General features: G+C 37.6%; 1 protein-coding gene across 2 annotated transcripts in view; it reads right to left on the reverse strand.

The window, feature by feature from the left end:
- map3k1 (mitogen-activated protein kinase kinase kinase 1, E3 ubiquitin protein ligase) overlaps positions 1–27,828 on the reverse strand; it is a 51,940-nt gene that overhangs the window by 16,659 nt on the left and 7,453 nt on the right. The window contains exons 1-10 of one of the 2 annotated variants that reach the window (XM_073873925.1): positions 16,359–16,498; positions 10,522–10,672; positions 7,417–7,626; positions 7,131–7,325; positions 6,833–6,949; positions 6,579–6,732; positions 6,133–6,249; positions 4,712–4,793; positions 3,294–3,480; positions 2,264–2,524 (exon numbers count right to left, since the gene is read on the reverse strand). In XM_073873925.1, coding sequence (XP_073730026.1) covers positions 2,264–2,524; positions 3,294–3,480; positions 4,712–4,793; positions 6,133–6,249; positions 6,579–6,732; positions 6,833–6,949; positions 7,131–7,325; positions 7,417–7,626; positions 10,522–10,665 — 1,467 coding nt within the window. In that variant the 5' untranslated portion in view covers positions 10,666–10,672; positions 16,359–16,498. Of the gene's footprint in view, positions 1–2,263; positions 2,525–3,293; positions 3,481–4,711; positions 4,794–6,132; positions 6,250–6,578; positions 6,733–6,832; positions 6,950–7,130; positions 7,326–7,416; positions 7,627–10,521; positions 10,673–16,358; positions 16,499–27,828 lie in introns of those variants that run through there. The other variant, XM_073873924.1, reaches the window with a different exon arrangement.

A 27,828-nucleotide genomic window follows, 5' to 3' on the forward strand; every position in this document is an offset into this window, starting at 1 on the left:
ATTGTGTATATGCTAGAATACAGCAGAATTGAGTTGTGCTGGAAAGCCCCGAACAGACAAAACTCCTGTTGTTTTCACAAAGGCGACTTACTGCGAAAGACAACGCCCGAGGGAAAGACAACGTCCCACAAGACCAAGCAGCATGAACTATTGTTTTTGTAAACAGGAGAAATGGGTTAAGAGAGTTACATGAAAAATAGATTTTCTTTCCGTCCTCGGTCAGAAGATCACGGCCGCTTCAGACTTCCTGGTTAGAAATGAACTTTAAAACCAGCCGGTGTGAACTGTTGCTCTTTAGATCTTTGGCACGCTTTAGATAACAGACAACCTCGAACCAAAAGTCAATAAAAGGAAAAATTGAAACCGTTTTACAGCTGTTGTTTTTCTGCTAACTTTATAACAGCGTGGAGATGTGTTTATTATATTTCCTGTATTTCTGAATAACACTGCTGGTCATTTTTACACAGTACTGTACCTGTCAGCAAACCAGCAGAAGAGCCACTGTGATTTTATCTATAGGATTTTTGTGTTTTTTATGTATTTTGGGCTAATATGAGAAAAGTAATGCATAATTTACTGCATGGCAAAAAAAGCTGCGTACACATTGGCAGCGAACTAGCAACTGTAGTTCAGTCCTCGTTCCAGTGACACCAGCGACAATGACCATTAGAGACAGGAAGTGGGTAACAAAGTTGAGAAAAGTCTAACTTTAGGCAAATGATGAGCCACTTTCGAGAGCGGTTTTATTTGCTGTTTAAATTAAAGACTCAAAAAACCTTATTAAAAGAATAAATGTAGAGCATTGCAAATAAATAACCTGTCTCAGTCTTTAGAGGATCTTTGTCAATAGTTCGGCACAGTGCAGTATTGTGTAATTTCCTCTCACCCATATGATTAAGACGAAAGCTGTCACAAGCTGCCTGAACTTCATGTGACAGTACGGAGTTGTGCACATGATAATAATGCTGAGACATGGGAAACCACAGTCAAGTGAGTTCACATTTGATGATGGCGCTGTTCAAGTACAAGTCAGACTTGTTGTTTGACCATTTGAAACGTTCAAAAAAACATGTACCATACAAACGTTTCTGTAAAGCTACTTAACTGAACCATTCATATTTTGTTCACATTATAACAATAACTATAATGATACAGTTTTTTCCAGACTATAAGCCGCATCATTAAAAAAATGCATCATTAAGACGAAATAACATATATAAGTCACAGTGGACTATACGTCGCGTTTATTTAGAAAATTATCCAAGCCGAAGAACAGACATTTAATCTGGAACGGCAAGTTATTCAACTAAACAATAGCAGACAGAACAGCAGGCTGAATAGATGTCTGTACATTAAAATAATATTATCAGTTATTTAAATGATAAACCATAGCATACAGAACTTAGCTGGAAGGTTGGATAGGCTAAATTAACTGAACAAGCCAACTAGCGTGAAGTTCCCAGACTAGTCATTCCGCATCATTGAATTACATAAATACAGGAGCAGCATCTGGCGGAGTTTTGCGGCTGTAGACGTAATGTTGTCTCTTGCATCATAAATGTCAAAATTAATTCATACTGACCTACAAGGCGCACCTGACTATAATACGCACCACCAGCCAAGTTATGGAAAAAAACGCGGCTTATAGTCCGAAAAATACGGTAAATATATACTAGTCAACATTTGAAGTGGATCAAAACGGTTTATCAAAGTTGTCCTAAGACAAGAATAGGTATTAGGGATTGGTTTTATGTAAACTTTTATTAAAGGTTTTGATCCACTTCGAATGTTGACTAGTGTATTAGAGTCCACACCATCGGACAATCTTTATGCTTATTCACACGCGCCGTTAGTTTATTGGTATTAACTAATACTGCATATTTCCTTTAATAAAAAGCTCGTAATTGTTCACATGTCACGGAATGTATAAATATGCTGTTCTGGTTGCACATAATATCTTAGCTTTTGGCGTAGTCAATGTAGTAGAATAAAAAACAATTTCACAGCAACTGAATCAACGCTGGATCCCCTAAGGTCATTTTATTTTATAGACCGTGTCATCTGTCAATTCAAATGTGCATTAGAAAGTGATCCCAATGATATCGTTCATTATATCTTTTTCATTATAGTTGTGGTGTGAACTCCGCTATTCTCGATAATATAAAAATATGTAAAAATATATATTTTTTATTGTTATAATGTGAATGGCCCTTTAGGGCAGTGGTAAGCAAGCTGTTATTAATACAAAGGTGTAGAATCTCACCAGTGCTGCCACATAGACTTTGTAGACAGGGTCTGCGCAGACCATTGACAGTACACTACAGCAACACTCCACGACTACGTCTCCTGACACGTCTCCTGCGGTTGTGCCCAGACCCGGACCTGCAGCCGCCCCGGCCCCAGAACGCTCCCCATTGGCCAGCAGGAGGGCACCACTGACGTCATGTGACAACCGTCGAAGAGCCATTTCTCTAATGTTCCAGTTGCGGGAGAAGAGACATCCCACCAGCTCCAAACCAAACACCTGTATGACAAATCAACATGACGAGAATGAGAATTTACATTGAAGGCAAAAAGATTTTTAAATACAACAAATTAGGGCTGTGAAACCATTAATCGCGATTAAACACATACAATATAAAAGTTTGTGTTTGCATAATTTATGTGTGTGTAATTATCTTGTATATACACACGTAAATGTTTCTTAAATATAAACATAAACATACACATAATACTTACACACAGTACACACACATATATTATCCAAACACAAACTTTTATTTTGTATGCATATTAATTGTGATTAATTGTTTGACAGCACTAAAATAAATATATTGAAACATGAAGAGAAAAAGATCAAAAGCTTATTGAGTCAAGGAACAATTTACTAAAGACTTTAATGATAAACCAAATGTCCAGATAATTTACATAATCATTTATAAAAAATGAAAGTATATATTAGGATAAATATTTTTTACTATTCATAGTGCATATTGTTTCAAAGCTGCTTTACAGCAAATGCATGTTTATGTCAGAAAGTAAAGTTGATAATATAAATGATAGTGTTTACAGTTATAGCAAACTTATTGTGTAGGCCTATATTACAGCAATAATGTATGATCATAAATTGCATTATACATGTCATTTTTAACAGTTTTACAGCACAACTCCACCCAAAATGTATAAATACTCAAGAAATATAACAAAAACACAATGCAGATTAATAACCATCCATTTAATTGTAGTCTTACACTGATATAAAGGTGAATATATGTTTAACAGCTGTAACCCACCTTGATCCAGGGTTCAGCGAGTTCAGTGTATGTCTGAGGGATGTGCTGTACTCCATACTGTGGAAGAGAAAAGTCCCCATCCTGTCCCGCTCTTGAGCTCTCAGCATGTACAGATGAAGATGAGGAAGTTGAGGCTGTTTGGCTCTGAGAGCGATTTGTGCTTTCCACCGTAGATGAGGCTTCATAACTAAACACAAAAATATGCCAAGATTGAGCTTAAATTGAGAGACAAATGCAAAATTACTACAACATATAAACTATACACGCCATTTACCCATGCTGTATGGATTTGACAATACATTATCATCTGGCACATTTCAACACAACTGAGTTTGTGTAGCAAGAAGTGCTTGTGGTCAATATGTTCGGGGCCTACAATAATATACCTGCATGTCTAATACCTCACAATAAGACATTTCAAAAGGCAACCAAACAAAAGAGTTGTTTAATCCTAATAAGATGCAGCATTCTCTCTGAATGAGTAACCACTCAACAGTATTACCCAATGTAGATGATTTCCTTTGAAAAATTAACATATTCGGGAAGCGGAGTGTTTGGTTTCGGCATTGATTGCATGTAGGATGAATCCCTGACTGGAAAAAACAAACTGCTAACATGTCAGGTCAAGACAGACGCTGAAAACACGACTGGTGCCGGCCCGTCTCACTTACCTAACCACTGAGATGAGCTTGAGTCTGATACTTTATATACTAACCTCTGTTTGACTTCATATCAGTCTTAATTCTTAACAGTACATACAAACACAAAATATAATCTCTGAAAAGCATTGTCATGAGTCATTGGGGTTGAAGTTGGGCTCTTGGCATCTCTATGAATTACAGCCGTGTGCAGCTTTGACGATTTGGAAATCTAATCTGGGTTGGTTGACTTGCATTCTTAAACTCTCAAACTGTGTTTGGGCTTGTTAGGTTTTATTCAGCCTGATCGAAACGAGACCGGGCACATTTTTCCTACTTTTTTATGCTGAACTTTCTTTTCTATGGGTGTGCTAGACGAGGACACGCCTCTATTAACATGTAAACTCTCCGATAAGTAACATTAACAGCACATGTTCACTACACACAGGTGCTTCCTGCACTTCAACCTGTTGCTCTGACAGAAAAACAAAAGATAATATTTAACACATGACCTTTTCTGAAACAAAGTCATCACGTCTGTGAAAAGTCAGTCTAGTTCAATGGTAGAATAAAGCAAAATACAACATTTATCTTAAAATATATGAACGCATTGGCACGGACATTTTTTTCTCAAAGAAAACTCATCATTTCACGTATTAATAAGTTTAATGCAAGAGATAAATAAAGTGAAAATCTTGTTGTAAATAATAAGTATTATAATAAATGTACTCGAGGAACATTGAGACCTGTTGAACGTAGGCATTTTTAGGAAAAGTTTACCTGTAGAAATCATGAGACTTCCATTTGGCTCTACACAGAGGACAGATTAAAGGATCATGATTTCTCCGGCACTCCTCGGCCCCTAAAAAGAGACAATACACACAACATGAGCCAATGTCAGGGCTGACATGAGCTGCCAGCTTTACCAGACCCAGTTGTCTGAACCTTTAAACAAAACAAAAGATCATACACACAGTACAGTGATCTTCATAGATGTCCTGTTTTCATTTAAGATCCCTTGTGTGTGTAATATCATACAGTGTGGGCAGTAAGTCCACAGATTAATTTTTCTCCATTCTCCTCAATTTATTAAGCTATCTGACATTGAAAAGCAAAAGGGTGCATAATTTTGGACTCAAAAATAAATTAATAAATACCGTAATATCTCAGATGCTAACATCTTATGTGCCTCAGGAGTTCATCACATGTGGTGTTTTGCTTTGACAGACATAATGAAAAACTACACATCTGATCTTTACAATGTCTTTTACACAATAACAGATACTCTTATGCTACGTACACACCAAACGCGGGGCATCGCGTTACTTGCTCTAGATTACTTGCGGGATTTAACTTCGTGTCATGCTAATTTTTTGCTCGAGTTGAATATTTTCAACTTGGGCAAAAACGTGTTTGAGGCGAATAGCACGTGTTTTCTCAGAAAACACGGCGCCCATATCGCGTCATTCGCATTTCCCCACACGAGGACGTGTCTGATCGAGTCTTTGCATTGACTTTGTATGCATTCTACTCGCGCAAATCGTGTTTGGTGTGTATGCCCCATTAGATGTATAAAACAACTCTTGACATTGTGCTGATGTCTACATATGCTACAAGAGCTCACAGTGAGAAACTGGATAACATCAGGCTTACATTTATAATCTAATATAAAATATAATTGAGAAGTCAATGCTAAGTTTATTCTTATTGTTTGTGTAGAGATAAACATTTATTAATTATTATTAGTTTTTTATTATTGTTTAATTGTATTACTGTATTATCTGAACTTATGAAGACAAGAGAATGTCTCAATCCCAAGGTTTTCAATGTCACGAGATAACATAATGAAGCTGCTTTTATTATAACACCTGCTGAATTAGTTATTAGTGAGATGAAGTCAGACATTTATTCTGACATCACTTCATCGACTGTCTACTGTTCTTCTCCTTCATCTATGTATCGGCTTTGTGCTTTAGTAAAAGTGTTAACTCACAACAGAGCCGATTATTTCTTGAATTATGGACAGTCTTTTTCCTGACGAAGAGATGTCTAGTAAACTGGATCTGAATCTTGGATCTGTAGTATCTAACATTTTTGGCATAGTCATACAAGCAACTTTCAGTGTTAAGACAGTCCCGGCTGGAAACGCAGATATGTGGGATATACGGACAGATGAGTAGAGATATACTGATGCCACTTACATATAGACATGCAGTGATGGTGGAGTTTGTTTCTACAGCCGTCTTCACACACAGTCAGACTCTCTTCGTCCAGCATGTCCAACAGACAGATGGGACACATCTGTTCCTCTTCATCCTTCACACTGGACACACAAAGCCAGAAGTTCAATACAAGATATGAAATGTAATGGCTACAAAAGATGGCTGCATGGATCTTAAACATCTTAAAATGTCTGAGTTATATTTCATCTAAAAAATTAAAAGTTTCAATCAGAGATGGCGAAAAAGAGGTGAAAGTAACACATTGCAGCTTTATTAATTATAACAGTAAAGATTCACCATTGATATGAGAATATTAAAACTGCTCAAAAGCAGAGCAAAAATCTCAATGGTTATAAAAGCAAGCTTTGATTTTCTTTTTGAAATGTGACCTAGATATGTTTGTATCTTGCACAGTAATATCATCATCACACTGCTTTCGTTGCTGGATGGAGATGTGCTGGAGGTACACGACGTGTGAGAATTTGACATGCGGGATACAAACTTCTGGATGGTGCTACGAGAGGGAGCTTTGATGCGTGAGCTGCGGCGACTGTGATACTTCTGAAACAAACTCTCCACCTGAATGAAGACAAACATCAAAGCCGAGCATGAGTGAGTATTTTTACAGTGATGTGAGGAACTCTTGGTCAGTGCTGTGGTTGAATCACAGTCGCTTTACCTCAAAGTTCTTGAGGGTCTTTCTCCAGAGCAGAGGATCAGACGGCTCCAGCTGGAAGACTCGGAGCATGACGAAGAGAACGTGGATGCAGAACGTTCCTCGGCCGCAGCTGCACGTCTGATAACACAGTATGAAAATCAGCAGGGTTCTCACAACTGTTTAAGTTGAAATATTATTTCACATGGAGCACACTTCACTGAAACCAAGCTGCAAAAACAACTCGTTCTCTACTTCCTACAAATGTGTGACATCCCACTGTCAAGTTGACATGAAATAGATACATTCTCCATTAACATACCTGGGGACCAATGAACACCCGGAATTTGTTGTCAGGACTGTCTCCACCAATCAAAAATGAATTGGGTCCTATTTGCTGCAGCAGGTAGAGGCGAGCTCTCATGACCTTGTTGACCCTGCGATTGGTCTCCTCTGGACTGTATGGAGAAAAACCATCAGGAGATGGGGCTCTCCGAGGAGGTGTCACCCTTCCGCTCTGGAGCGAGACATCCAAACACATACATCAGCTCCCATAGAGTTACAAAGCACATAAAACTCATTGCACTGCAAATGCTTGACAAACTCACAGGCACCGGAGACGCCCTCCGTCTGCGCAGACCAGGAGAATCAGGCTTTACTGCTGTCTTAGTAGATGATGATGAGGATGAGGAGGAGGCTGAGAAAGAGGAAGGTCCAGGTGAAGGACTACGATGAGCTCTGATCTGAGAGGACGATGAGCTTTGACCATCACTTTTAACCTCAGTGCCGTCTGCCCTCAGAGGAATGGGCTTTACTACCTGAGATGAAATAACACAAATAACAACAAATTATTTATGTGCTTCTCTAACTCTTTAGTATGCATTTTGTATGTGTTTGAAAACAGCTAATATGTTTAATTATCAAGGTAAACTGTTAATAGTGGTGTCACCACATATGGATCAATGCATTGACCAAAACCCAACGATACAATGCATCAATTCCACGTGTAAAATATCGATATGAGATGCCTTTATGATGAGGCACACACACATTTCTGTCAACAAAGCAGTGGTGGTGAACGAAAAGACAAACACAGAAACCTTTGCGGCTAAATATCGTTTAATTGATCGATCGATACACAATTAATTTTCGGACATGATTTTGATTCAGTTTGAGGTATCTGCAAACATTGTGTAGTCGGCTGAATATCGCATCATGACGAGATGTCTGATTAACATCCCTAACGCCGGTTTCACACCGCATGCGTGAGCAGCGCGTATGCGTAGCGTGAGCAGCGCGTGGCCATTGTGCTTTCACACCGGCTGTGTTTGCAGCGCATACTGTGCAGTTTAAATAACAGTATAAAAATCTCAAGTTTACATTACATTATTTTACATGCATTTATGAGCGAACCTCTTCAATACGCTTTTTGAAGGTCAGTGTAATTTATATAACTGTGATTTGTTTAATCCACATTGTTTTCGTGCTGTTCTGGTCCGTGTAATGTCAGATATAGACACAATACACAATTATAGACATAAAAAGCCCATGGCACATTATAAAATCTGTTTCTCTGAAGTTTTACGATAAAATAAAGAATTCAGTCAGTGATTGACAGCATGAAACAGTCGATCGTGTTTCCCTTCAACAGTTTAAGCATAAGATTTAGATTTATAGATGAATCTATTTCTCTGAAGATTATAATGATAGATGAGAACTCATTTGCTGTGCAGAAATTAAATGAACGCAGTCTTCTATCAACAGTGTGTTAATATTTCATTGCTTTCTTTTAAATTGCTCAAAGTCATGTCTGTTTCAAACACACTTGGCGTAACATTCGTGATTTTATTGTAAAATTACACTTTTTCGCGTCAATCCACGACCATTTAAACCATAAACAATGCACTGTCACTTTAATTGAGCGTGAGCAGCGCAGCAAAAATAGAACTGACGCCAAAACGATAGCAGCACTGCTGCTTCAGCGACGCTCCTGCCACGCGAGAACGCACTGCTCATGCGTGCGGTGTACATGCTTTAACTTGTTAACATGGGCACTGAAAAAAACATGCGCCGCTTATGCGCTGCTCACGCATGCGGTGTGAAACCGGCGTAACAGATAAGACATGTTGCAAATGACCATTTCAATTTAAATCCTGAATTAACAAGTTAAGTAATGAGATAGCAAAAAAACAGAATGTAAAATTACAATTAACACGTGAATACTTGAATTTTCAGAAAATATTAATCAAAACTAAAACAGGCACAATTAATCGAAAGTTAACAAGAAGTTTGAAAGTTTTATAAATCTTTAGAGAGCGAGATATATCAAATAAATAGATTAGTTTGAAATGTATAAAAATGTATACAATATGACTTTAAAGGAAATTAATAAATTGCATACTATTTTTTTTTTAATTATTGTTTATTTTATAGACAGGGGCAAAGGATTTTAAAATTTACAAAAATGTCTTTACCTAAAATTTATATCAATAAATTCAACAAAGGAAGCCAGCTTCTTAATTTTGCAAACTGTGCTTCACTGCTTGGATTTATTAATATACACAGAGCTCACGCAGTCTGTGGGTAAAGGCAACAGAAAATATCTTAACACCTTTTACAAAAATGTTTTTAAATAAATGAAGTGCTGTGTCACATAGTCAGAGACGAGTGAGGTTTCCTTCACTCTTTCAGCGAAGTTTTTATTTAGGATAACACAAATGTGACCCTGGACCACGAAACCATAAGTCGCATGGATATATTTGAAGAAATAGCCAGCAATACATTGTATGTGTCAAAATTATTAATTTTTATACCCAAATGATTAGGATATCAAGTAAAGATCATGTTCCATGAAGATATTTTGTAAATTTAATACCCTAAACATATCAAAACATTTTATTTTTAGTAATATGCGTTCCTAAGAACTTAATTTAATATTTCTTAATATTTTTATTTTTTGCATCCTTAGATTTGAAGTTTTTCAAATAGTTGTATATCGGTGGGTCAAATATTACAAAGCTTATTAATTTACCTGTAAAATGGTGTAAAAATCTCAATTGTAAAAAAATTTACCCTTGTGACTGGTTTTGTGGTCCAGGGTAACAAACATCAAATAGTTTGTGTGCTTTCGTTCTATTTCTCTCATTAAAAACTATCGCAACAAAAATCACAGACTACTACTGATCGCAAAAAAACATCAGGGTATGTATGCTTGTCAATAACCTCATTCACACAGCACTTTGATCCCAGAAAATTTCGGAAGCCTTCTGTGTGAACATAAACATGTCCCGTAAATGTTATGGGATCACTTTCATAAAGGGGACCTAGTCCCATTATTGTAACATTTACGGAACACATCCTGTGTAAACAAGAGGCAGAAATAATGCCGTAAGGAGCGTGTCGCAGCAAAGACCCACGTGTCATCGCAACAAGAAGTTATGGTTCAGCTCTTTGATACTAGGGATTTACATGCAGATTAACATTTACGACAAAAAAATGTCTGCAAACTGGACTGAAGCAGAGATCAGGGAGAGATTTAAGAAAATCTTTGGCAGTGTGAATGAACCAAAAATCATTAAAAACATTTCTGTGTGTAAAGGGCTAATGACAGGCACTAAAACTGGATATCTGATGACGTGGATTATGTGATGTCCTGTCTATCAGTAATCAGTATTTTGAGCAGCGCACATGCATATGTATTGTTGGTGCCATACCATCGGTCCTCTCCTGCTGCGTCTCTCCAGCCACTCGCTTTTCCATGTGGGCATGCAGGTGGCCTTCAGCTTCTCTCGGATCAAACGCTCTTCAGGCCGATCCTCCATCTTCTGCAGCCCACGCAGGGTCTCTCTGTTCTCCATGTCCCGGCTACAGAAAGAAAAGAAAACATTGACCAGCCGTGTGAATGTGTGCAGTACTTTCATGTTTCTTTCTTCCTCTCCCTGGCATTTATTATTAGGTTTAACTGCCTTGTCTAATGGCAAAAAAGCAAAACACACCATAATTAATATCACGTAAAGTTGAGGCAGATAGGCTCACCTTTAAAACTTTTGCTTTTTGTCTTTATATAGTGCAACATCCTCTGCATATACTTTTGGTAAATGCACATAAACATATAACCATAAACAAATACTATAAAAAATATAGATTTTTTTGACCTTTCAATCTCACAAATCTCAAAGACCACATATGAAAATACATGTGGACGTCATAAACAAATGACATAAAATATGTACTTGTACATCTAATACACCAAAACTAAATCATTTTAAAGAGAGAAATGTACGGGCATGCATGGTGTCCTGGTTCAGGAGAACACCTGAGCTGCATCTCCATTAGGGATGGGACGATTAACGCTTTCACAATTAACCACGATAAAATGTCCTGACGGTTAGTATTATCATTTAAAAATTAATTATCATTACAACCGTGTTTGATTACCGTGATTTTAAAAAATTGTGGTAAATCATGTCCAGCAAGAATCAGTTTTGACACAGGCGTGCACATGCAACATAGTTTTTTGCACAAGAAGAAATTTAAGGGATAATGTATTCCATTTATTCATGGTAAACTTATTAGACAGATTTATTTATTTTTTTTACCACAGAAATATATATAAAGCTTTATTGCAGAACACAGGTCCATATACCACAACATACAATATACAAAAATATAAAAATACAGTAAATTTCATAAAAGCCTATAATATATACAGATGATTACACCAATGTAGTCTAAGCCTTGAAGAGTATTTATAGCAGCTCATCAGAGGACTGACCAGGGCTTCAATAATATGGTTCACTGAATTGTCCAGTCGACACAAAGCCAAACATCAGTTGCCTTAAAGGGATAGTTCGGCCAAAAACGATATTAAACCCATGATTTACTCACCCCCAAGCTGTCCGAGTTGCATATGTCCATCGTTTTTCAGACAAACACATTTTCGGATATTTTAGAAAATATTTTAGATATTTCTGTTCATTAAATGTAATGTTGCGGGGTCCAGCAATAGTCCACGACCTTCAAGTCCAAAAAAGTGCGTCCATCCTTCACAAATTAAATCCAAACGGCTCCAGGATGATAAACAAAGGTCTTCTGTGGGTAATCCGTGCGGTGTTGTTGTAGAAATATCCATATTTAAAATGTTATTAACGTTATAAACTACCTTCCGGTAGGGCCGCCATCTTAGACTCAGGAGAGTATTAGCGTAGTGTACGCACTTTTCTTAGTGACGTATGACAAATTCGGAGGGCGGGGGCACAGAGAAGCAGCAGAGAAACTCTGTACGCTGCGTAAGCTCTCATCCTGAATGCGCATCACTCCAAAATGGCGGCGCTACCGGAAGGTAGTTTATAACGTTAATAACATTTTAAATATGGATATTTCTACAACAACACCGCACGGATTACCCACAGAAGACCTTTGTTTATCATCCTGGAGCCGTTTGGATTTAATTTGTGAAGGATGGACGCACTTTTTTGGACTTGAAGGTCGTGGACTATTGCTGGACCCCGCAACATTACATTTAATGAACAGAAAGATCTAAAATATCCGAAAATGTGTTTGTCTGAAAAACGATGGACATATGCAACTCGGACAGCTTGGGGGTGAGTAAATCATGGGTTTAATATCGTTTTTGGCCGAACTATCCCTTTAAGAGTGCCTCACACGTTGGCACTCTATTGGATACAAACAGATGACTGGCACTATGCCACCTAGGGACACGGAGTAGCAACCTCATTGCGTCATTGTATGCTACCTTTACCCGCTGCATACTCCTTTTTTTTATAGTTACACCACAACTGTTCAACTGTCCATCACAAATAATTTCAGGGACATGAAATATTAAATTGTGAATTTCAAAAATAAAACTTAAAAAAAATGTTTTTACTGTGTGTATCAGTTCTTTTTGAACATTTCCATGTCATTTTAACAAAACCATGATAATATTGATAACCCTAATAACTTTGGTCACTATAATCATGATATGAAATTTTCATACCGTCCCATCCCTAATCTCCATCTTTATTAAAAAGTTAAAAAAATCTGTGGTTTCCCTCTAGATCTTTTGGGTTGTTCAGTAAGAAGCAGTGAGTGAGCGAGTGAGTGAGGGCTGTATGACATTAACAAAGCAGAAGCAGGAAAGCCAAACTTCCTGTGCTGTCCCAGTCTAACCAGTGAGGAAGTGACTGTTGTCTCAACTACTGCAAAAACAGCAACCATTCTGCTGAAGCTTTTCTGCTGAACAATGACTTTCTAAACTTCTTTAAAAGCACAACCGCAATTTTTTTTTCAATTAAACAATGACTTTCTACAAGACAACTTTAGAAATTACATGTTAACAAAATAAAGGTATGAAAGAATGTGTAAAAGTCTGTAATAAAAGAATGGTAATAAAATAATTAAATGCAGAATCCTTTCAATTTGTGGAATGCTATACATCAATCTACTATCGTTTAATAGCACTGGACATTTACTATACGTCTAAAAGATGGATAATATCGGTGGTTTAGATTATTATTTACAGTATTTTATTTTCTCTCTTCAGTTTTATAGAGTTTGTTCATCAACATGGTATAGTACCATTTTGCTTACCCTCGTGCCATCAAAGACGTATGATGGCATTTCTTCAGATGAACAGCAACAAATCAATTTACATTAAAATTCTGCTATGTTATTTTCTTATATTGGGCTCAAAATGGTAAAGCTCCATTCATCATTAAAGTAGTGACTCCACAGATTAATATTTGTCTTCTGAAGCGAACAATACGCTGAAAATGGTTACCATTTTAAACTAGTGTAGCAAAATTGAAATATAAATAAAATTCAGAAAGTAAGCACGTTGCCACGGTTACGCTGCTGGCCCGAAGTTAACGTTCCGGTCTATTTACGTTTATCGGTCTGGCTAGTAGCTAAACTTAATCGCTGGAACAAATACCTTCAGAAATAAAATGTTTTAGTTTCTTAAAGATGGGGGAGACGGCAAGCATATACCACTACTGTGAAGAAAGGTTTGGCAGCAAGGCAATCTTCAAGGATCTGGAGCTAGTAGCTAGGATTGAATACATTCATTTTACAGAGTAATGTTAGCTCAGTGTAGTACTTGATCTGCGTTAGATATGACATCGGAACAAAGATAACTTACTTGTCATTTATTTCAGTTGTTTTATGACTACCAGATGTCAATTTTGGTTCACAAAAGCCATTGGTTTTTGTCATTGATGCTGAAACTATAGCATCTAATAACTAACTATTACTAAACTTACTAGAAAAACAAACATTAAACGTACATCAGTGTGATAAGAAATAACTAAAATAACACCAAACCATCTTTGAGAAATTACTTGAATTGTCATTTGAGTTTTAGGTTTGGCTCACGTCCCATTCATTTACATAGATGGGGTGGGTGACCTATACATTTAGTAAACTGTGGCAAAAATACTAGATGAAGTTCACAGCAAACTCTAACGAAAGTGAACACAACAGGAACGAGAAAGACATAAATATACTGTAAATTTTTTTTATTTTTAATCTTGACCAAAACCTTTCATTAGCATCTATGAAACAAACACCGATAAACACTGTATTTGTAGACAAATCTAGGTGATGACTGGTGATGCACGGGTCGGGTTGGGGCCGGTAAAGAAATTGTTAAATTTTTGCGGGCGGGTTGGGGCGGGTCATTAAAAACAAAATAAAAAAACATGTATGTGTGTCTAATTCCCTGTAGCATATATTAAATATTTGCAAATATATTTTATTATATTTTATTAGGTTCTTTGATAAGGTTAAATTACGTAGGCCTACGTGGCAATGTAACTTGATATCCCCAAACCTTTGGCGTCACGTCACTGAAGTGCCAATTAGCTCCTGCTGCCAGCCACAACAACAAAACAAACAGAGAATTAAAAGATGAAAGACGATCTGTGGGAGAAATTAAGGTATTGAATTTGTAAATAGATAATACAAACGCTGCTTTGTAAATGTTGAAAATGTTTATCATTATCCTATCTCTATATTAATATGACCATGCTGGTTTATTCGCGTATGTTGTTGCCAGTTTACAGGGCGATGCAATCTAATGACTGTTTCCACGCACTTTTAGGCTGAAATAAAGCATCTTTTTATTTACATTACACATGCCTAGTATGTCTATTTTAATGGCCGCAGGTGCGGGGCGGTGCGGGTTGTAAAAATAGATACATTGGTGCAGGGCGGTCTAAATATTTCATAAAAGCAGAACCTGCTGGTTGTAAAAACCGCCGACCCGCTCATCACTAGTGATGACAGTCTGACGATAAATAAATGTGCGAATGTTTGTCATCACCGATTAATTTCTTTATCCATCCATCCACAGTTTCTGCTGTGATATCAGGAAGTATATTTTTTATAAATTTCACCGGTAATCGATTTCACTGGAAGTTTTGATTTGAATTCCTTTTCACGAATAAAAGTAAAGAAATCATCAAAGATAATATCAATAACGTTATATGACCAAACCGACAAACCTATTACATTTTCCACTGTACAAAGTAAATGTGATTCTTGTACACAATGTTCTTTATTATTTAATGCGGCCTAAATGGCAACGTGGTAAGTGTGCAAGTAAACAACAGAACACCTTCACTCCCACACTCTCTCACCAGCCCGAGCCTGCCGCCACGAAACCGGATAGCAGAAATTTACCATCCTTAGTTTGAATGAGAAAGTCGGTGGTGGCCGGCCCCTGCCTCTCAAATAACAGCTATCCCACAGTGCCGTGGGGCAGGAACAAAGAGGCATTGTGGGCCGTGCAGGTGGGACGTGGAAGAGCCAGCAGCTGGGAATCCATTTCAACCCTTCACGTAAGCTTAGACTACATCACACACATACACGCACACACACACACAGGCCTGTAGCGGTGCACACACCCTTTCTCATGGACTGCAGACCTCTCAACGCTCGGATTACTGCGAACACAATAACAAAATCTCTGCTGGAGGGGCCGAACGCTCAGACGTTAAATAAAGACTCCAAACACACGCTGAACTAACCACCACTCGGCACAGGTAACCAAATGTCTACAAAAAACACAAAGAAAGAGCCACAAACTAACCTTTCCAAGAAAGAGACAAAGCAAAACTAACAGGTAGGCAATGAGAGCAGATGTGTTGAGAAATGTAAAAAAAAACTTTGCCCGTTCGCCCACATACACAAAACAAATGATCATTCACTGAACTTGCAAACACAATGTTTCCATTGAGTTCCTAAAACTACCATCTATTAAAATATAACACAGGAATTGTTTATGTCTTCCTGTATGTACATTTAAGGTATTATTTGCTTTAGGAAACCATTTAGACGTCATAACATCGCTTTCTACACAACATGGACACACCTGCTCGTCTTTTATTACTGTTTCAATGCTCATTTTAAACAGAAGACTGTAGATCAAAAGTGGTTAAATAGCCGCATGTGTCCAAACCAATGTTGAAACTACATCAGCTTTTGAAAGCACAAATCTTAAAACATTTGCATGTGTGTGAAAGCCAGCACGTCAAACACATTTACTCACGTAGCAAAACTTGAAGATTCACGACAACCGTGAGCCAGCGTAGCTTTGAGGTTCTTCTAAATACTTCCCCTTTCTCACATTTTGGGGAGGAAGGAAATGAACGCAATGTTAAAACAAAACAAAAAGACCTCTCTTAACCACATGCCGGCAGATCGCAGGACATCTGTAAAAACATGTTTGTTTTACTTGTTATGAAGACACATCATTGTCTTGCCAACGACTATGAAGTCTCAGCTATATGAACTAGGACAGGCTTTACTGTCCCCTGCTATAGTGAAGTTATTCAGGTTTTCTGCCCTTAAGCATCACAGAGACTATCACGCTCTCTCGCTGACTGTAATGTGAACTCGTACTCACTGCTGTTGACATGAACGTTACCGTGAAACTCTCACGCTCGCTTACAGTTGAACTGGGTCATGCTGTAAATCTAGCAGTGCTTTCAGCCTGAGTTACTGTACACTTGAGAGCCATTCAAGGGTGAAGCCCACCGGGTGGTGGAAGAAAATGCTGGGTTTTTCAGAGACTTTTAATATATTCTTCACTTTATCAGTATCACCAATGATTTGTATTTTTAATAACTTTATTGTCTGATTTGGTTAAATACTAAAAGGGCACGTTTACGCAACTACAATGGTTCCAAAAAACATAAAAGTTTTTCCATTTGCGTAAAAGATTTTGCATTCACACTAGGGCTGCACAATTTATATCAGTCAAACTTGGTCACACTTACACAGTGAAAAACAAAACCCAATCCATTTTACCAATCAGACATGATCGCTTCTCTCCTCTCTCTTTATCATTTGTGGCATTCCGCTACTACTTGCGTGACGTGTAACAAGGCGGCAGACCTAAACACATAGTCGGTTTACTTGGTGGATTTGGAGTAGCAATTTGGTTGAAAACGCTATCATGTAGACGGCAACTGCCATATAAGTTCAAGAACATATAAATTATTAGTCTGTGGAAAATACAGACAGAGTATACTAAAATCAGTATGTGAAAAGAGTAGTATGTCTGAAACCTCAATACGTAAAAAAACCTATATGTAAGAAATCCCCAGCTTGTCTTCTGCTTCCAATGAGATTTGATTATAGATAAGATGGACACTAGGCATGGGCTGGTATAAGATTCTGGTGGTATGATAACCTTTAGCAAAAATACCACGGTTTTCACGGTGTTGCGGTAGCGCCATTGCACCACTAAAATGTGTTATTTTCAAGTGCCAAGTAAAAATAAAGCCTTTAAAATAAATTATAATATGCTTTTAAAAAATATATATTATTTTTATATTGTATATTAATGTAAACATCAAATCAATTACATGACTTAATGATTTAATGAATTTTGTATAAGCACAGCTCATACCTTGGAGACGGTATCACAAAACATTTTAGTGGTTTTGAAACCTTGACTGTTTAAAACCTCGGTATACCTTGAAACCAGTAAGCGGCCCATTCCTAATGGACAGTTTTCTATGGTTAACACAAGAGTTAATTATTGTCGTTGTTAGTTTGGTCTAGGTGATTGAACATACAGGTCACATGACAATGAAAATATGGCAGACACAGTATCCGGTTGATAAATCGTCAAGTAATGTTCCAGGTCCGTTTCAAGTGAGACTACAATCTTAACAGACGTTTATGAGTACTATTTATTTCACACATTTAAACAAAGATTTTATAAACTCACAGCTGACAAAACAGTCTCCAGGTTTGGCATTCCAGACACCATTACTCTAACAATGGAATCGAGTTTGACCACACACCATGACTGTATATTAGTGCTGTTACTTTGGCATCTGAGCAATGTTTTGCATACTGAAAACATTTATGTTTTTATATATTTTAGGTCATTACAGCAAGACACTAAATGTGAATGGTATGTAAATGAATGAATAAAAGCATCAACACCAGCAGTCTAAACACATGTAACTGAATTTTAGTTTTTATCATTGTTTGTTTTTAACCAGTTATGTCGCCAATTAAGAGAAAATGCTTCCCTGCCAATGACGAGCTTTTATGGCAATCCATAATTCTGCTATTATACCACGGGTCTGTTGAATGCTGTATTCCGATTGGTTGAGAAATGTTTCACAGGTATGCATTATTTTTTGATAACCGCACACCTAACTTGTCAAATGTCTTTAAAATAGGCACTCGAGCAATGTTTGTGGTAACCGTGGTATAAGGGGAATAATTGACGATGGGCCATTGAATTATAAGAAAAGAATGCACACCCGCCGTGTAACTGCATTCCGCTTTGCGTTGTGCTGCATTACCACCTTGGGTGTGCATTATTTTCTTAATTCAATGGCCCGTCGTCAATTATTCCTTACTTATCCACTAGTTGGCACTCTTACCCGACTTATAAAACACTAAAGCATCTATGGCTTCAAAAGCAGTAAATACTCTTGTGTGTTTTGATTATCGCTCTGAATCTGATTTTTTTTAAGTCCTTTACAAAAATGCAATTATCATAGCTTTTTGATTGAGATTGTGTTTTTAAAGAAACCTACCCATATTTGATGATAAAAGAGAAAAAAAATTGAAAGCAGAGGGTCTGTCCTTTTCATTTGATATATTGCATTTTTATATATTTACATTTTCTAGAAAGCATTAAACTTTTGTGAAAATTATTTAAAAAAATGGTGGCGCTGGCAGGCAAACTTGGTTTAAATGCTGGCGGGGAAAGAGCTACAGACCTTTTGATCTAAAGGCTTATGCTTGCTTGCATGCATGCATGTAATAAAAAACAGACATATACACTGTATGCAAATATCTTTACAAACGTTGATGATGATGATGATAATAATTATCATAATAATAGTTATTTATTTTGTGGAGAAGGGTCCAAACTTTCAGTGCAGTATAAATGTAAATCGCATATCTATGCAGGTCTGTTCCACTGCCCACAGCTCTGGCATGTAGCTGGAATGCAGAGAAATTCCTCCCACCAGACGACTTCACGCTACGCGATTGGACCACTGTGACCCTACACAAACTCTTCACTGCCCTCTCAGCAGGATTACCCCACAAACGCTACACACACACAAAGACACACACGCACACCACTAACCCTAAAAACACAGGTGCCATCTACAGCAATAAGCCATCCTGTCAAACTAATGTTTTCTGTGTTTGTTGGCTTACTGTATAAATCACATTTATTTTCTTTTAATTGATATTTTAAATTCTCATGTGTCTTAACAACATACTTTTTTTCTCTTATAAATTGTTTTCTTATTTCTATGTAAAGCACTTTGAATGACCTCTGTGTATGAAATGTGCTATACAAAAAAAACTTGCCTTGCCACTGTATTATATCATTTAATGCAATGACACTAATAAGGCAAGTAGTTAAGCTAATACTTTAGCAAAAGGTGCTCCTAACTGCACTCCTGCCCCCATCACACAATGGATATGGTGTGCATCTACCCCTCAACACACACACACACACACAGAGCTGTAGTGTGTCAGGACGATTGAGCTGTGAGCTCTGATGGGACGAGTGCTGGATTTGGATCATGGGTCCTGTGGAGGGCTGGAGGGGGAGTTATTAGGAATCATGGGACAAGCAGGAAATAGAGTATTAAGGAAGGGGTGGCGAGACACTCAAATTCCCAAAAACACTGGGCATGCTTCTTTTATTTTTGCTTGATACTGATCATTATTTTGCATGACACTGTTTATGGCTTTTAGAAACGATGGCATGCCAAGGCAACATGTTTGTGTGTCTCATACTGTCTAGCCATATGCCATACATTGACAAGTCTACTACATGACATATTTGTCGCGAAATACCCAAACATGACTAGATGCACAGCCCATGTTGTAAGCAAAGCATCAAGAAACGTATGAAAATAATCACATTTATTTTGTTATTCTACCAACAATGAAATTTTTTTGCCTGCAGGTCACAACAAGTGAAGAGACCTGTCAGTCCACAACTATAGTTCAGAAAGATATTAAATTAAAGTGTGAACTCTGTGTTTCACTAACATAACAGGCAAAAAAAAAATTTCACCAGCTTTTCTCTTTCTAATTTGACATTGAGTAACCAACCAAGTCAGCATCTTAACATAAAAAAAGTCTTAAATCATTGACTCAACTGAGGTTATATATTAACAGTTGTCATGGGACATGAACATTTGTGCACTGATCATAAGAAAGTTTCGATCTCATCTACACCAACCATTCGCCCTCAAGAAAAAAAAACCCACATAAAAACATGCAGCAGCCAGACATGTTTACACAACGTTTTTTTTTTTACTTTTCAATGCAAAGCTCAGACAGAAAGTTTCGCTGCATGTCTGTAAACTTTACCAGTCAAATGGACACAAGATGGTTGGATTCACTACGGTCGATAAGAATCGTTTTTTTATTTTAAATGTAGTAGTAAACCATGGTGGACTTTTGTAAGGTACTTCCTATATCCATCAAAATAAATGTATCAATAAGGGAAGTTAAGTGCGACAGCGATGCTTAAAGACAGTATGATAACACTGTTGTAAATTCACCCACTAACAGTAGTAGTGGCAGAGAGTAAATCTCTTTCAGTGGCCCTTAAACTGACATGAGGGATGGTGAATTCATGTGAGAATCTGGGTTAACACTGCTGAGAATTACATGCATGGCTTCCCAGCAACCGACAGACAGAAACTAAATACATTTCCCTCTATTATTAAACTGCCATTCTCACAACTGTAAACTGTTCATATTTAATATTGTGAGCATTGAAGTCCAAGTTTAACTAACAGCTAAATAGATATTAATGAAAAAAAAGTCAATAATAAATTCTAGGAAAACAAGACTGTAAAATCCTAACTACCAATGGGACTTTCATACTCGTACTAAACAGAAACAAGTGAACAAACTTGTTCCCAAAAAGGTAAAGTGTGTATTATAAAGCAAACAGAGTTGTTAAAGGTAAGCAGATCTATCAAAAATCTTCTTATTATAGAAACCTGTTTTCATGCAAATCAATAAACCGGCTACACAAAAAACCTAGACATTTAAAAAGCTGACGGGAAACCTCTCAAAAGCTCCTGTCTGTACAACTTGTAAATCAAGAGTTCAGATGCAAAACCCTCTGCGTGCATCTGATATGTTTTTATCAGGCGTTTATGTCTAGGTTCAATAATTTCACTTTGATGACAATGAAAATGTTATCAGTCAGTAATTGAATGTCACCTTATTCTCACAAAATGTCACTTTAGTCATTTCACTGGTATACCAAATTTGATTGTCTTTCACTGCAAAGCCCTGTAAGCTTTTCTGGAAAAAAACTAAACTCAAAAAATAATAATAATAATCAGGGCTCAAAATTAACTTTTTTATTTGGTAGCACTGGTGCTCCCAACTTTAAAGAGTTAGGAGCACCAGCAAAAATTTAGGCGCATCCATCCAAAAATTAAAAAGCACCACAACTACAATGTAAATGTTAATAGATTTATTTTATTAAAAAATAACGTCCTATGGCCAGCATTTAAAAGTTGGTCTTCTATTTTATTTTATTTTTTGCTGCATAAATTCGTAAATTAATACCCAAATGCTGTTGAAATAGTATTGCAGCAATAATAATTTAACAATTACAGGTAACATGATTAAGATTACATAGATATCTAGCAAACATGTATAACACTGATTAATTGTGACATTACAAAAGTGACCCTAATATAGAAGGCTAATATATATTGGTATTGATAACTGCATTACCAGGATGCTTTTACTACTAAATAGGCAATGTTTTAAAAAATACAACAAAAACATACCATCAGCATTGTCGTATTCCACAGCAACATGGACCACAAGGATGTTTGTCGAGTGTCCATTCACCAGCGCATGCGCACATACACCATCAAACACACTGACAGGTCGGTGTCTCCATCAATAATAAACACATTTGTCATGACATGTCTTGTGTTTTTGGCACTTTCGCCATGTTTAAGCAAGGTACGTCTGGCGTTTAAAATGTTTTGATTCCGCCATTAACGCCGTTTAACAGGATTTACAGTAAACACAGTAAGTTACATTTTCATAGCGGAGACACTCGAAATCTTTAAGCCACTCTCTCTGAAAGGTTTAACGTCAACTCATATTTTCCAGTGGTGGAGTTACATTTTAATCCGGATCGTCGTTAAAAAATACAGTAATAACCTTGGCTGTAATCGGCTCGCTTTCGTCATGCTCGCGACGCGTTCGTCTTTCGCGCTTCACGGCAACAAGGAATGAATGACTGACGCTCATATTAGCCAATCTGCGGTCTCCATTAAACGCAAGAACTTAATGGTGAAATTTGATTGGTTATGTATCGTTGGAGAGAACACTGAACCTGGGACAGCGCCAGCACGCAGGATCACAATCAACTCGCGTCACAACAGAGTCGCACAAATGCTCCCAAATATATTTTAAGGTCACACAGATTAAATTTCAGTCGCATATGCGACCAAAATGGTCGCAATTTCGAGCCCTGATAATAATTGTACAAGACATACTAAACAGTTGCAAAATCAATAAAAATGAAAGTCAGAGTTTAAAATGTAAATATAAAACAACTAAACTACACAATAGGGGGCGCTGAGATGCATGTGGCTGCCACATTCAAGTTGTATTTAGGTCCAAGTACTCACAAGGGACAAAAGTATTAAAGTGATCCACAGCCGTTTCACATTCGCCTTCTATGCACTGAGGACTTTGCTAAAAATTCGCAGTGGCATTTAGCGAATTCTGAAAACAAAGCAGTTTTTCTGAATGGCCTGATGTCGGGATTAGACGTATTTTAAGTGTAAGTATTTGATGAATGTATAAGAAATGCTTAAGAATTCGGTTATTAGCATTATCTGCATCTGAGCTCTTCAAATGTAACAAGTTTTAATTTTGCCGTTTCAGTTGAGGACAGACTTTAAAGCATTACTTTGTGTTTCCATTTGTGACGCATTACATGGATACATAATCACATAAACAAAACTGTTTATAAAGAGGTTTACCCAATACTCTCTAGTTTAACAGTGCTTAGACCAACAGGCGGTTCTGTTGGCATAGCTTTACATTAGCAGAGCAAAGATTGTGGGTTTGAATCAGAGGAAACACAATGCATACTGCAGCTTTGGGTTACAGCAAGTTTTGTCAGATTTAAAAAATGTAAATGACAATTGTGTCAAACACACCCATATTTGATCCCGATCAACCACCAAGAACATCCTAGCAGTCAAACAGCAATGTGCTTATAATCACAGAAAACCCCACAATACTACAGAAACCTGGCAAATGCCCACATCACCTTATGACAGCAGTGATAGTCTGCACAGCCAAGCAGCCCTGCGTTTCCTAAAATACAAAAATGACCTTATCACGGAATGGGTGGTCGTGGGCTCCGAGTGTGTCAGTTGGTGAGAACAGCATCTACGCATCTGAAAAGGACCGTCCTGACCAGTTACCCATTATTTACCTATCCCTCTTGCAGATGTGTAGCCACAAATATTTTTAGAGTTCCTGGCCTTTAAGACGCACTCAGATTAATGGCATCAGTTTTAAGAAGGTTGCGGCCATGACGGTGTTTCCCTTAGAGTAAATCAGCTTCTTTGTTGTCCACTAATCAAGTGGCTTGTCAAAAATGAGCAAAAAGGTTTGCAAAGGTTGTAATTTATCTGGCACTATCATTGTCACTAATGGTGTATCCAAAACGTCTGGAGCTGTTACTATGTAAACCTTCCCAAAAAGGTTAGGACGCAATGGGACACTGGCTAGAGAAGGTCAAAGGAATTGTAATGTGGTTGAGAAACAATGGGCCATTTCCACTGATGGCCCCTCCAATGATGAAGTCTAGTGCTGGGATTATTACAACAACAGTGCTGTGATTCCACAATGAATGTCTTTGTGCTGCCTTCTCAAACTCAAGGATTTCTGTTACTCCCAATTTACAGGCGGAATCAAATTTCTGTTCCCCGGAGGCTGATGAGATGCTGGGAGATCAATGGCTCTTTCCCATACCGTTCCAACATACAAGGTGCCAACAACACTTGTTGGCGACGGCAGACAGATTCTGCTAACAAAATAAAATCAACACAGCCCAGGATAAAACAGTTTCACGTTTCACAGTTTAGATTAACACAGTTTTTAGTTTAGAAAACCCCTCTATATAAACACAACACTCTTAGACAGCATCTAAACAGGGTCATGTCTAAAACCTCATGTGGATCAGGACTTTTCTTTTTGGATGAACTCCCAAATCACAGGTCATGAGACACCTCCGTTTGTCAGCCTTCAGTCTTAGAACACACTTCATTTGTCATCATCTGTGAGTTGTTTGAAAGTATCTAAACTAGTCTTGCCTCAACACAAACGTGTTTACTTTTCACATGTAGCCTGGCTCGTCCTCTCGCAAACCCTGAGAGGAGGGGGGACTTCCGTGCCTGAGGACAGGACCTAATGGTTATGGAAATATCCGGGACTTTGTGTTCAGCATCCAATTGTGATCATTCAGCTAACCCACGCAGTTCCTGGTGACCGTGAAGAGGCCTTTCCACATTCACTCGATGAAGAGAGACACTTGTGTGTGGATTGCAGGTTTGCAAATGTTGGTATGCTAAAATGTCAATTTTACAAACAGAGAGGTTTACATCTGTGAGCTAAAAAAGACGATTTAGATTTTGAAGAGATGTGTCCTTACAATCTTCAAAGCACATTCTGAGGTGAGACGATCCATCTGGGAGGTACCCAAGAACATTACTTATTCATGTTGCCAACTTCTCTGGTGCATGAAGTGCGTTCAATGATTGACAGTCAGTGATAAATTCCTGTGTTATAATATCCTTTAGTACACTATATTAGCCTCAAGTTAAAGGAAATTAACTATTCAAGTACACAGTCTACATGAGCACCAAGTTAAGTGAACTTAAATAAGTTTTGGGGGACCCATTAGTCAATGAAATTGAAGCAAGTTTATTTAAATCAACAATGGTCAAGTTATAAAGTACTGTTGACACAAAAGCATTACATAGGTAATTTCAAATTACATTTTTAAAACAATTTAAACTTTGTTTTTATAAGAAATAGCAACTAGGGATGCGACGATAAATGCTGATATAAACTAATAAGACATGGCTGATTACTATTCTGAACCGCACAGCCAATATTATGCACAGCTATTTTATGTACTACGGCTTTTGCAACTCTGATAGCAATTCATAACCATAACCAGTTAACAACCGCAGGAACTGTCAACAACCGCTCGTCAAAACCGCCGGAACCGTCAACAACCGCCGGAACCGTCAACAACCGCCGGAACCGTCAACAACCGCCGGAATCGTCAACAACCGCAGGAACCGTCAACAACCGCAGGAACCGTCAACAACCGCAGGAACCGTCAACAACCACAGGAACCGTCAACAACCGCAGGAACCGTCAACCACCGCTCGTCAACAAGCACAGGAACCGTCAACAACCGCAGGAACCATCAACCGCTCATCAACAAACGCAGGAATTATCAACTGCTCATCAGTAACTAAAGGAACTGCTAACTAAGGTACAACTACAGGCACTATTAACTACTTATTAATGCCAATTTAGTAATTACCTATTTAATAATGAAAATTTTTTAGTTCATGAAGTCAGTTTTATATATTCATAGGTTTTGTTGGCAGAGGCGATGACCCTTACTGTAACCATACCTGTGCTCAGCACTGTGCGTATTTCTGTCAAACAATGCACACCCGCAGAAATGTCAATGTTACATGGCAAGTGTGTTTTGATGTCATCTGAGGAAATTCACATTTCTGTGAGACAACATTTAACTCCTGTCCAAATATAAAGTTTTATATAGTCATCCTGATGTACTGTCAAGGCACGCATCCCTGTATAATGCATTAGCACAAATGTTCACATATTAATCAAATCAAATTAAATGTGTAACAATGATTTAAAGTTCTGTAAAAGTGTTTACAGTTAGAATACAATAGGTCTTGGTTTCATATTAAACAGTATAAAATAAAATCCTACTCGTCTTTCAGGAAAAATCTCTACTTCATATCTGTTTTTAATAGTGTGAACAATAGCATGTCGTATCAACCTCCAGTTAATTCTTCTAGGTTTTTAAAAACCTTAAACTATGAAACAACTCCTTTAGATTAAGTAACATACCACAAGATGTATTAGATTTCCAAATTCGCAGTGTGGGACAAAATAATATAACTTTGACCTCCATCTGAAGGACTTGATCTTGCCGTATTATCATTCTGGCTTAGCAACAGAAACTCCAAACATCTTACCAACAGCTCATGATTATCATAAACTTTATTACATTCCACAGAAAACATCTGTAACCTTGCTAAGAAATGTGTTTCACAAGGGTAAATCAAGCTTGTTTCCAAACGAACAGTAAAATGATCTAATATCCAAGTAGGTATACACCCAGAATGGCTATACAACTCCTGGTATACATTTTTTTATTTTTCATTGTTTTTACAAAAACATTTTGACAGTTTATACTTAATACAAAGAGAAATCTTTGTATTCATTTTGCAACAGAACATCTTCAGAAAGACCAACCTAAGCAGTTTTGTCTTTGGAGGCGAGTTAAGTTGCTTTATTTGGCCAATTCACCATGTGAAATGAGTGGGGGCACTCGTCTGGGAGTCGGATCATTCTGGTTAGCTCTTTGGTTTGGCCGGTACGGAAAGTTAACTCGTCTCACCAGGCGCAGAATGATTCCATCACCATGATTTTATACGCATTTTGAAGTATTGCATCAAAAACCAAGGAAACGCCAAATTTTAAACAAAAATCTCCTAATTTGCAAAAAAGTCTTTAGGCTCGCTTAAGTTGACACTGAAAAAGAGTAAATGCAAATAATGGGAGATGGAAACGCATTTGCCGAATAAATTTATCTCCTGAGGCTGTCTTTACCATATATAGGACTTGACTTCATCTTAATGGCCTTGCTGCTAGTGCCTTCATCAAAAATGCTGTTTTCGATTTTTGAAATGATTCGCTTCACGCTTGGATGGAAACCCAACTAATGTGAGCGGGCCTTACAGTCTGTGCTGCTTTGTTAGCAATGGTTTGATGTAGCCTGGTTCTACCAGACTCTCGTACATTTCATTTGTACAGAGAGTCTGGCCTATCTCCATTGAGAAACACTTACTTCCTTGTAGGCGGGTTCTCTGAACAGATCCAATAGTGTTAAACTTTAACAGATTTCACTCAGGATCTGCCATAGCCAATTGCTAACATGTGGTCGTGACGTATATCATGCGACGAAGCCGTCCGGAAACAACCAAATGATCAGAGGATTGTTTAGAAAAAGATGTCTGTCACCGAGAGATGCAGGTTTTGTTCATCGAATTTAAGGGTTCAAGGAACAATTGTAAATTCTAAATGTATATTTGACACTAAGGACAATGATGTATCCAGTCAACTGTCGAAGCTGGGTCTAATCATTAACAAAACGCTGCTCCGGTCGTTGACGCACAACG

Source organism: Misgurnus anguillicaudatus, chromosome 12 (assembly GCF_027580225.2).
Source record: "Misgurnus anguillicaudatus chromosome 12, ASM2758022v2, whole genome shotgun sequence".
Taxonomy (NCBI): domain Eukaryota; kingdom Metazoa; phylum Chordata; class Actinopteri; order Cypriniformes; family Cobitidae; genus Misgurnus; species Misgurnus anguillicaudatus.